Source organism: Lichenostomus cassidix, chromosome Z (genome assembly GCF_008360975.1).
Source record: "Lichenostomus cassidix isolate B80296 chromosome Z, HeHo_3.0, whole genome shotgun sequence".
Taxonomy (NCBI): Eukaryota; Metazoa; Chordata; class Aves; order Passeriformes; family Meliphagidae; genus Lichenostomus; species Lichenostomus cassidix.
The window spans coordinates 63,409,666-63,421,966 of NC_139511.1; the positions used below are offsets into that span (position 1 = coordinate 63,409,666).

The 12,301-nt window shown below is 36.8% G+C and overlaps 1 protein-coding gene across 1 annotated transcript in view; it reads right to left on the reverse strand.

The window, feature by feature from the left end:
• The window catches only part of SLC1A3 (solute carrier family 1 member 3), a 65,604-nt gene extending 60,306 nt beyond the window's left edge, over positions 1–5,298 (reverse strand). Inside the window, exons 1-2 of the mRNA XM_085042078.1 lie at positions 5,159–5,298; positions 3,196–3,468 (exon numbers count right to left, since the gene is read on the reverse strand). Of these exons, the coding sequence (XP_084898204.1) occupies positions 3,196–3,376 (181 nt within the window). The 5' untranslated portion in view covers positions 3,377–3,468; positions 5,159–5,298. The remainder of the gene's footprint in view (positions 1–3,195; positions 3,469–5,158) is intronic.
• Between the last annotated feature and the right edge of the window lie 7,003 nt (positions 5,299–12,301).

Sequence of the window (12,301 nt, forward strand, 5' to 3'; positions counted from 1 at the left end):
GTATCTGAAAGGAAGGAGTTTTTGGGGACAGGGTGATGATTCCAAGTACCGTGGGAGAGAGGGCACTGCCTGAGATTTTGCCAGTAATTTGGCTGGCACTTCAAAGTTTGTGAGACTTCCTGCAGATTTTCCATGAGCCACCATGATCCCTACCCTACATTAAACTGCTCCTGGTCATTGTGATATTCTCAATTTACCAGTGGTTACCCTCACAAATTTGTCTCACATGATTGATATCGTCAGTTGGGTCTTGACAAGATTGGCTGCAGAAAACTAATTTATAATACCTTTATGTATACAAGAAGAATGTGAAAAATTGCATTATAACTCACTTAGTGTCTATGCTTTTCTGGAAGTTTCTCAAAGGGTTTGAAAAGCGTTTAAATTTCACTAAAACCAGTAGCAATATTATGATAATGTGCTAGACAGACCCTACCTATGCAGAAGGTGTAATCTGAAGGACATTCCATGCATTTTTCAGGAAATAGAGAATAGCTCCAAGTATTTCTCAGCATGAATTATAGCTTCTTTCATCTTCATCAAGAGGTTTTTTCTAAGTAATTGGCTGGATACTGTAGAAGCTAGTGAACTCAGTTTAGAATTCAGTTCAGAATCAGAGTAACAACAGAAGTTAGTGTAAATGGCTGTATTTTTCCTCATCATGTGAATGCCAGAAAATCCTCACTCTGTTTGCAAAATATCTGTATACATCAGAAAGAGCTGCATGTTATAACTTCATTGCAAAGTCCCAGTTTCCACAGACACAAACCCAAGTTGCAGCTGTAAACTACAGTGCTGGAACTAAGATAAGATCCTATGCACTTAACCTATACCAGAACCAGTCCTGCTCAGCAAAGAAATAGGAAATACTCTTTTAAAAAAGGCTTTTTCATGTCTATCCCTTGATAAAAGAGATGTCTCTGAAGAAATGTTGCTTTCTCTCAATACAATCTTCCTTTTCCTAAGGTTGGTGTCTATGAAAACTTCTGGACTGATAGCCCTAAAAACTGTCACCTGTCTCTTGAATTACAGAGCATTAAGCTTTTTTTTTTTTTTTAATGATTCAACCCTGATCTGAGTACAGTTTTGTTTCCACCTAGACTCACATTCAAGCATCTCAAATGAGAGAGCCAGTAGTGCTAATTGCTGGGTTAATTCTGCAATGTTGATTAGGTCTGCTAGGAAAGAGACCAAGCCCACCATCTGATTTTCCACAGATCACCAAAAAATTGAGTGATGATAGCAACTTAGTCGTTGCCAAACTAGACAGATGGAGTTCAACCAGTGAGCGTTTTCCAAACTCTTTAGCCATCTGTTCCCTACTTCTGAATATTTCTACAACAGCAAAAAACTCTATAAATCCCCAAATATTACCTTTTAGTGAGCTATTAACCATGAATTTACTATTCCAATCATATATAGATACCTCAAAATTACACCACAAATAACAAATGTGAGAAAAACGTTGAGCATTCTGTGACAGAAATAAGACTTTTTCTTACACGTTACACTGGATATGTCTACATGTTCATGATCAGAATTGGAGCAGCCAGCTCATCCTAGGCTGCATTTTTTCATTAGTTCTCCAGCTCATGCTCCAGTGTGTATTGATCCTCTGCCATTGCTGTAGGTGGCAGTGGAGAAGTGGGCAGAGTGTCATGAGTTATCTAAAATTAATTGGAACCAGCAGCAACAGCAAAAACACTTGTCCAGTCTACATTTCATTACCCACATTGACAAGTTTGTGGGAGTCACATTGGAGGTAAGTGACAGAGAAAAAAATTGCAAAAGCACATTGTTCACATGCTGCATGGAAAAGTAACTATCAAAGAATTGCGTTCTTTGAAGTTGGACAGTGTTTCTTTAACTTGCTTAATTTGCTCTGCCTTTTCTGACCATTCTAGATAAAACACCTCATTTTTTAACCCCTGATATTAATGGGGCTTTTACACTGAGAAAATATGTAATAGTTAGGAATTTAAAATATTTACTATCAAATACTGTTTATAAATATCAGAAACTGACATTACTGCTTTACCAACTAAGTGCTTTATTTTATCAATGGGCAAATTAATATAAATGTCACCTAGAAAAAGGCCATCAAACCTGAAATGAAAATAACATCATTGATGTGATATCAAGCAACAATAATGGTAAAGCACTAAAATTTCAGTTCCTGGAAGAGTTGTAGAAACATAGCAAGCAGATTTACACAGATTAGGGCCTACATAGTCAAAAGATATATATGATTATCTTTAGGTGCTAACATATAGTTTTTCATCATAATGATCAGATTCACAATTTTATATTTTAAACTAATGAGAAAAGGGAAAGCCATACAGTAAAGCCATAGAGTTCTTGCTCACCCTGTAAATAGTGGTTATTTCATGAAACATGGTGCCACTTTGAAAATCTCTAAAGAAAAATTATCACAAATGATCATGTAATCATCTAAAGGTGCCTGTTTTTCTCAGCAGATTCTCTTTCTCATGTTAATTTAAAGTATGTAGCAATATTTTAAATTTACATTTTGGTGCATTCCAAATCTAAATGCTGTTTGATGTTCTGGATTCCTCTCCATATACTCTTAAAAGGCATTTAATCAGGTGCCATCTTTCAGTCCTTTGAACAAGTAGCATTGCCATTGTTGCCCCAATTGCATCTCAAAGATGCATGTGTAAGATTGTCAGTGGCTGAGAGAAAATAAATGTAGGTTTGCATTTATCAAGGGAAACCTGAAAAAATTGAACCCTATTTATTATATGCCTTTGCTTAGAAATGTCTCTTCATTTAATTAATTGATAATTTCTGTTTATCATTGCAAGATGTTGATTTTTTTGAGTGTTTAGGTAAATAAAAGTTACTTCTGAGCATTTTGCTGCAACTGGCATTGGTAGGAAAAGATATAATTGGAAACATCGAATTCAGTTATTGTAACTGATTCTTTAAGAGAAGAATTCATAAAACAACTGTTCTGGTTTTTTTGTTCACCAAAATTGCTCTTAATTGTTCTCAATAATTTAATGGCTCTTCCTTAAACTTCATGCAGCTATCAAAGCCAAAACTCTCCAAGCCAGAACATTCTTATCAGTGCAGAAGAATTTGGGAACTCATTTGTAATGCAAATCACCCAGTCACATCGTCATTGTCAAATGCACTGGAGAACAGAATATTCCTATTGAACAAATTACTCACCAAGAATCACAGCAACAACGGTGAAGAGCACAAAGGCATTCCTCATTAAATAACTTTTAACATCGTCCTTTGTTATGCTCTGCACTCTTTTTTTTGCCAAAAGTGTACGTTTCCGAACTCCTTGTTGAATTCGTTCCATCCTACTTCCAGGTTTTGGATCTTCTCCGTTACCTTTAGTCATCTATCTTGCTTAAAGCTTTCTTTTATAATTAACTTCTGTCAGTATCCCTTCAGAAAAGTGGAGGACTCTTCAGTGGGAGGTACTGGAGAATCCTGCAAGACAAGAAATATCAAACATTGCAGTAAGATTTTAGAGGAATGATTAGCTATATATTTACATAGAAGCAAATATTCTTCATGTTTCAGTACAACTTGTGTTTTTCCTAATATCTAAGCAGTTTTTGATGCAAAGCCTCAATGACTTTGAAAGAAAGATTATACGGAGTGATCAGGTAAGTGTCCTGTGTCTTCAGAGATTAACCTGAACTGCTGTCATGTTGTAAAACCCAGGAGTAACTTTTTTTATATTTGGTTTTGACATACAAATGTAAAATCAGTACAATTCATAGCAACTCAAGGTATTCAACATTTAAAATTATCTGTCAGGCTTGCTTTTAATCAGTTCACTATTATTTGAAACAAACAACTAGCTCACCTTCACATTAACCATTGAAGAGAAATATTTTGCTCAAATTAATGTTCTACATTTCACATTTTAAAATAATTGAATGCATTGGCTCAATTCCTTCTTTTCACATGGAAAAAGGCAACAGCAATAGTTTATTTATCCTCAACCACTATTTGTACGATATGCCTTTGACAGTTTTACGTTAATAACATTCATCTTTTAGCTGTATAAACTACCCTGAGCACATCTGTAAAACATCAGAAGTAATATCCTACTTAACTTGTTGCTTCAGACTGTAATACCAACTCCCAGTGCAGAGTAATGCTTAGCTTGTCCTGATAGCAATTATGAGATATATCACAGAATCACAGACTATACTAAGCTGGAAGGGACACACCAGGATCATCAAGTCCAAATCCTGGCCCTGTGCAGGAAAACCCAAGAATCATACCACGTCTGATTTTAAGAAACCACATATTGAATCAACCTTAGAATGCATTAATATTAAAAGTTTTTCATTAAGATATAACTTTTTATTTTCGATGGTGGGGTTTTATGATGACTGCTGGGTGTGAATTTTTTTAACAATAGAGCCTTCTCAAAGGTATTTTCCAGAGAATCCCATTTTCTGAAGTCTTAGTTAATATACACTGGCATGATTTTTGAAAAAGGAATTAGAAATCAATAAATGAATAAATCTAGGTGCTTCTGCAGAAGTCTCTCTCTCTGTTTATAGACAGTTAAACTCTACCATCTCATTTTTAATAAATTTAGTGCCAAAACACTTTTTTTTTTTTTTTTTAGGAAGCACTTACAATATAAATACACAGGGGTTTCAACCAGCATGTTTCAAACAAAATCGCATGTTGTAACAAGTTTATTTTGGTGGGTTTTGATCGCTGCTTTTACCATATGTTTCAAGACCGGCACTTTAGTGCAATATCCTCCCTGAATTTCAACAGAACACTATAAACTTTGCTGCTTTAGGGAGTGGAAACATTCGGAGACTGAGCTAAATATTTAAATTAGTAAGTATTCTACCGTGGACACGATTGCTGTGTGGAAGCAGGATTTTTTTTTCCCCCGACCGACTAATGTAAACATTTTGTAGGGGGAAAAAAAAAAGATTAACAAAAAAAAAGGAAAAAGAGAGATCATTCACAGTGCCTTTTCCTTCCAGGACGCCTAACGCAGCTAATCTGTCCTGCACAATCTACACCAAGAGAGAATATGGGTGCAGCCAAAAGGATCATTAAATTAAGTAAGACACAAAGGCAGAGGAAAGAAATGAATCCTGGCCGCTGAAGGCAGCACAGGAGGACAGGGTGGGCTCACCTTTCCGGACCTGCCGAGCTCTAAGGGCGCGGAGGGTGCGCGAAGCAGGAGCTTCCCAGCCGGGAGCAGCGAGCGGCACAGCGCAGCGAGCGGGGCAATCTGACAATCCGCATGTGCTCTGGAATTCGGCAACTTACTATCACTGTAACTTAAGGAAAGGGGAGGAGACTGCGAGCACAGCGCTGGGGGAAAAAAAAAAAAAAAAAAAAGAACAAAACCGACCCACCCCAAAGCGCGCATCCGCAGAGAGGGGAGAGCGGGGCTTCTGGAATATTGATTAGTCTTGGCACGGTGGAAGCAGGGGCACTTGCTTTGTTCTTCCTTTTAGACCACTTTCACGCTTTGTCAGTTCAGCTTCGTTAGAAATGCAAAATCAGGGTCCGGGAAGAATTGAAGGATCGCACACACAGGGAGCAGGGGAGGCTGCAGGGCTTCTTCATTAGACATTCCAGACTGGACATCTGAAAAGCCTAAACATAATTATATAACACTATCCCCGTGCTTTTAAGAATAAATGATAAAATACCCGAGCATAACTGCTTTGGTCTAAAAGTAGGCATGGTGTGAAGCTATCACATATTTTCTTAAAGACAACTATTCAAGATCTAACCTTCCCAGGGTGGGAAACAGACCTATCTTTCAGAAGCAACTGGAGTATTATCAAGGAAAGAGAAAAACGTGATCAGTTATAATTCTCTGTATGTTTCTTGTAGATATTCAAAATACATGGTAAGACTTGCCTCTTGTTTAGCAGTTTAAACTCACTGATAGCAAGCCCCATTCAGCCCGTTTCAATAGCAGAGAATGAATGAGTCAATGAATGAATGAAGGAAAAAGTATAAAATATCCACTTTTGAGAAAAAAGTGGCTTCTAGTTTTTCTAGCATTTCACAGTATGCATTGTTGAAAAGGTATTTGCTGATGGGAATCAGGGGAATTCCCAAAGAACTTTCCTTTTTAGAAAACCACTTTCATTTTAAACATTGGTAGACTCAGGTTAAATATTCCATAATTATATTTCAGTGCATTTTTCATGGGTTTTTAAGTATTTCCTTATAAGACAAATAGTTTAAAACAAACTTTATATAAATTTATGCTAAATATATAATTCATCTATACATATTAATCTATTATTATTTTTTACAGATGATGTTTAAATTATTTCCTTGAGATGCCATTTTAAGTTCACAGGAAAAAGTTATGTACTAGACACACAATGAACAGTTAGGTACAAAATAAAATTAAGAACATATTTACTTCCACACAGAGTAAATGGTCTTGCTTAAGTGTTTTTTTCAATTTGAATGTGATTCAAATAATGATGTATAATGTAGAGAAAAATAATGTAACAATAATTTCAAACTTTCTTGTCATTAATATAGGTTTGAGATTGAGCAGTCTACCATGCAATCTTGATCTTTGGTATCTAACTTAAGAAAGAAACATCTAAATTAAATTATTATTTGACTTTAAAAATGAAGAAAAAACATTGATATCTTGTGTTGCAAAGACAGTAACACATGCTGTATTTTCTTGCTCCTGGCATCTTAAATGTCTGTCTAATTTCTATTTTTTGTGGGGCAGTTTTTAAATACTCTCACCATTTTTTCTGCAGTTGGGGACTGACCTTTTAACTAACCTTTGGCCTCTAGCAATCTGCTCATTTGATCTTTCATTTCAGAATATGGCTTGCTTTCTTCAAAACCTCCCAGATAGTTCTGCCCTCTGCTCATATGAATAGCAATGATCCACTTGACTTAATGGGACAGGGTCAGGCCCCAAGTGAGGTGATCCAAAAGTATGTCATCATTTAATGCTTTCATTAATACTGGAGTCTATGAGAAATGAGGATAATCCTGTGAGAGAATTAGCTATTCAGTGAGACAATATGAAAATAAACAATAATCAGTTGTACAGCTCAGCTTAACTTCAGCAGTGATACTTCTGTTATCTCTCAGTGAACAATGGATATTGTTACACAGTTCTTAGAAAAATAGAATATTAAGGTATTTTATGGCAATAAGTTCAAAACTTTCTGTCTTTTTTCCTCTCTCCCTCATCTTCTGACATTAATTTCTTTAATTGATTTTAACTTTCAAGAGTTTTGTCCTTTATATTGTAAAACTGCCTGTATTTTAGATACCTGTGGATAGCAAAAAAAAAGTATTTAAATAAGTTAATTGCATGGTGTCACCCTGCAACACATGTAATTAAAATGCACTGGAATTTCTCTTTATATATATATATAATAGATTTCACAGATATAGTGTGCCGTATCTAATACCAGGACTAGGACAAATTGAAAATGTTATTGGTTATGTTCTTTTATCTGTAGCATTTTCAGTAGTGTTAGTTTCTAGGAAGAGCAAATCAGAAGTTGGACATGTTGTAGACTTTAGATCAGATTAGCCAAGGCAAAGAATGTACAGAAACCTTGCTATGTTTTGTAGGGTAACACAGAGTGGCAGCCTTCAACATAACCACAAATTTTACATAGATAAATTAATCCCTACATGCTTCAGGGTGGTATTTTTTTTAATAAAAATTGACAAGGAATGACCTTACACTTTGATGAGCCTGTCTGTGTTGACGTGGTAGCTCAGCACTCTAATCTGTGTTTGGGGTTCCAGTTTCAGCCCTTCTTTGATAATGCTCAAGGGGGCTTGCAAAGCAGTGAAGCACAAGTACAGGGCAAGGACTGGCTATGACTTGAACCTCCTCCTGCCAGGCAGCATGGATTCAGGCTGCTGAAATCATGTGTTGTGGTAAACCCAAGCCCCATTTACTTGTGGCCGACAAAGTCAGTCAGTAAATGTACTTTGCACGTCGGCACAGTATCTGAGTGCCTTTGTAAAATAAGTAAAGGTATTAGAGTGGAAGCTGCTGTTCCAACACAAAGTATTGTTATTTTCAGCTGACAAGAGCTATCAAACAAAAACCCAGGGAAGCCAGTTGTAGCAAATGCAAAATGTGGAAATGAAGCAACAAATTGTACAATTGTTTAATTTCCCAGAGAGCAATAAATATAGTATAAGACTGCATGGACCCCAGCTAAAATAAAGTTTAACATTCAAATTAACACGGGTTTCTCATTAATAAGTCAGCACTATAAATTAAGACTGAATATCTGAAGTGTTGGAGTTAGAAGCTCGGTGAAATACTGTTGATAACACAATGGTAAAACTGGAGTAAAATTCTTGTGAAAGAATATGTTTATTCATGGTAGATGGCATGTCACGATGTCCCCAGACTTAATTAAGTTGGACAAAATAAGGAAATATATGACTCTCTTTCAAGCTCCAATCCAGCTCAGAACTGTTTATTACCATTATACACTGATGTATCAGTGGAGAAGCTGAGTCTCTGAGAGGTCAAATTTAATCCATACAAGTTAGCAAACATTTGGCTGGGCCAAGACACAGCCTTAGGCTCCTGAATATTTCCACAGGACTACAGCATGGTTTTCTTTCCTAGGTACTTGTTTGGCTCTTGCTCTTTTGAGCATGTTATGAGGAGTAGGAGACATTGAGGTTTAGCATTTGTTTCTTTTCAAATTTCAGAGGGGAATTTGATGGATACCTCCATTTTGGTCAGCCAAATGTGAAAAATGTACTGTATTTTCTATTAAGAATTGATGTGGAGAAAGTTACTACCTTGCTTTAGTGAAGACAGTGTGCTGTGATTTATATACTTGCATGTGCACTGCAATCATAAAAAAAAGACATAGGCTATGTTCTGTTAGCAAGCCTGAAGGGCTGCAGGAAAAGATCTGCAGATCCATAGCTGGTTCTGAGTACATGATGTTTGCAGAATATGCAGCTTGGGAGTGTTACACTGAATTGCTTCTAACCTTGATTTGCACCCCAATCACCTTTTAGTGCTTAGACTGCATGACCTGATTTTGTTTCTCCTAAAGGAATTCAGTTCACACCTTGTAAGGCCACTCCATGAAATGAATCAAGCATGTCTTGGTTACTTTTAGAAGAAGCTTCCTCTACTGATTAGGCTGAACTTCAGTTTATCTTTGATATGTTGCAAACCATAGGTCAGCTTCATCAATCAAAAAGAAAAGAAGTTGTAAAATGTTCTGCTGATGGTAAGGGTTAAATTAGTTTAGAAAATGCTACTATTCCATCAAAAGCACATTTCAAAAGCAAAGTGTTTTGCCTAGGCTTGGGATGAATGACTTGTAGTACAGGCCAATCTAATCAGCAGGACTTTGATTTTTCAGTGATCTCTTTCTGAGTTTCTATTTAGTGTCCCATTGCAGTCTTAACATTACATACTCAAGCCAGCTGACAAATCCTCTTCGTCATTTTTATTCCTAGATTTTGAGATCCTGCCCCGTGAGAGTAAATGTGATTTTAGGCTTTTGAGCTCTGTCAGTAGTCAGTCGGAAGTTACACACAAAAAGGGCGGCATTCCTTTTCTGCTCTGCAAAAATTCCCAGCAGAGAAACACGAACCTTCAGTATCTCCTCTCAGCATCATGGGCTGTCTGGGCCTTAACACACACTGTATGTCTGACTGCAGCTGAATAGACAACCTTGTTTCCTTTCAACACAGGGAGTCAGATCAGCACTCACTCTTGGGAGCAGGGGGAAGGGAAATAAGTTATACCAGCAGAGGATGTGGCTCGTGAACTTTTCGCCTAACTGTCTTATCAAGGATGTGAATGTCTGTACGTACAATGGGGCGATTCTCACCGAAGAATGGGCAAGGTTGTCTAGGAAGGACTGGGGATAGGATGGGACTGTGTCATTGTAAGAAATCGAATGGGATCTCGTCGGTAGCTGATAGCATTTCAGATGCAAACGGCTGTACACTATGGCTTCACTGGCTTTCCCACAGCCAGTGGCAACCACTTAAATGGGCGCGGAGGGAGAGACAGGTTCATTTGAAAAGTTAATACAGCATTGTGGCAAGTCACAAAAGAGCATGGCATTGGAGCCAGAAATTTAAATACCCCCTGGCGCTCAGGTCCCTCTTGGTTTCCTCTTCCTAATTTCCTTTTTTTTAAAAAAAAAACTTTTCTCTGATCAGCTGCTAAACTTCAGTGGCCTGTGAATCAGCAGGGCTGCCGAGAGTGCGCCGGGGAAGCTCCAGCAGAGAGCAAGCTCTGCCATGGGTACTTTAAATCCTGACCTCCAATCCCTGCCTGTCACGGTGGCAACAGAGCAATGATCCCACATGGGTCCTGATTTGGGATAATAGCACCGTTTGTGGGTGTCCCACTGGCTGAACTCTTTTCTGTCTTAATTCCCAGACCAATTGTTGAAGAATCCCATTTCTTGGATCTTGTGTTGTTGTTTATATTGGATATTCTTTAAACGAGGTACAGGCTTATCACTAGCACATGTGCTAGCCTGTACAACAGATTGGTCTCAGATAATTTTTTCCTTTTCCACGACTTTTTTTTCTTGACATGACTTCTTTACAAAGCAAAGGCAGATAGGTGAGGAACAAGGCAAAAGAGAAATGGACATTCCTGAATTAGAATATGGTATCATCAGCATGAAGCACTTTTCATTTTAAACATTGCTTTTCATTTGACATCTTTGTTCATAGTTATTTTTATAATGAAAAAATGATTTATAAGCTGTTTAATATATCCTAGTTTGTTGTTAGCATAGCAAGTAAGATAAATACAGAGAAAACCACTCATTTGTATAAAGTTCATTTTAAAAAAATAATTTATCTGGAGCAGTAAGCTAAAGTGACTTTTTAAATAGACATTTACTACTATGGAATCATAATTACTGCAATCAAGACACACAAAAATCTTTTGTAAAAATAATTATAATTTAAAAGCACGCAGCTCTAAGTTGCTGCTATAATAATGACTATAATAGCAACTGTTTAGCATTTGGACATTTTTTTGGCAGGAGGGCTTTTCATTGTTTATTGTGAGAAAGAAACAGGCTCTGAGAAAACATGCAAATTTTCAGCAAAGGAAAAAGCAGCATCAGGTTTGCAAAACAGAGTGGCATAAAGTCTGTTTTGCTTCTATGTCTTCAGTTCACATAGGCTAGGATGATTTAAAGTAATTAGGTTCTTTTGGAGGATCTTTGTTCAATACACCATGGAAGATCTCAAAATATCTGTTTCATAGTATCCCTGGCATCCAGACACTCAGGCTGTGTGGTGGTCAGCATTTATTTTCTTGCTGTGTTTTTCATTCTGAAATTCCATTCTCTGCTGGGATCCAGAGTTCACAGAACTCATTGGTAATCAGCTATTTGCTTAAAACAGGACCTTTCTGTTGATATTTATTACTCATTGTTCTTCTTGAAATGTGATCAAATGCCTGTCATCATATATATAAAAAAATTAAGGATTAGATGGTGTGTACAAGTATGTTTCAAAGGAAAGATGGGATATCACTGGTGTGATATATTACCTCAATTTGTTCTGTCAGCACACATTTCTTCACTCAGCTTCTGAGAGGAGAAGAATATTATTGTTGTACAAAAGAAATTAAAGTAATTGTAATTCAATATTAATAACAATAAAGAAAAAAATTACATTGAGTCCACATTTTAATGCTGTCTTTCTGTAGCAAGACAAAGGACTGATACACTGTACATTGTTTTTATTTAGATTTCTGTGGCATACAATGAATGCTCTTCTGATGTATATTTTAAATGCATCTATAGAAGGAAAACAAACAGTGACCTTTTCATTCAGACCTGAAGTTGTTAAAAAAAAGACATAAGTCAAATATCTCTCCCATAATATAGCATCCCATCCCTAATTTACAGATTTGCTATGTATTATACATCAGATTTGTTTTTGTGCTGTCACTTATTCCACCCATTCTGCTCTATTCTGCACTTCTACCCCAGGACAAGTTAATTTAATGTCCTTGTTCTCTTTTCCTTGGTAAAGCAGCTACTCCCTATGTTTTGCAGGTTCACTGCTCTCCTTCTCCCTTTACTTCCATTAACTCTATCTCCATTTTCACTTCTTAGCCCATCACTAGTTTCTTTTGAGTCAGAGAAAAATTACTCAGGAGAGGTCTTGTTCTCATTTGGATCAATGAATCCAAGTTTTGAGGGGAAGTTAAACCTTGGCCCTATTTGATTTGTAGATGCCTATTCCAAACCATTTCTTATTTTATGCACTTTCTTTGTGTAGTCTGTAA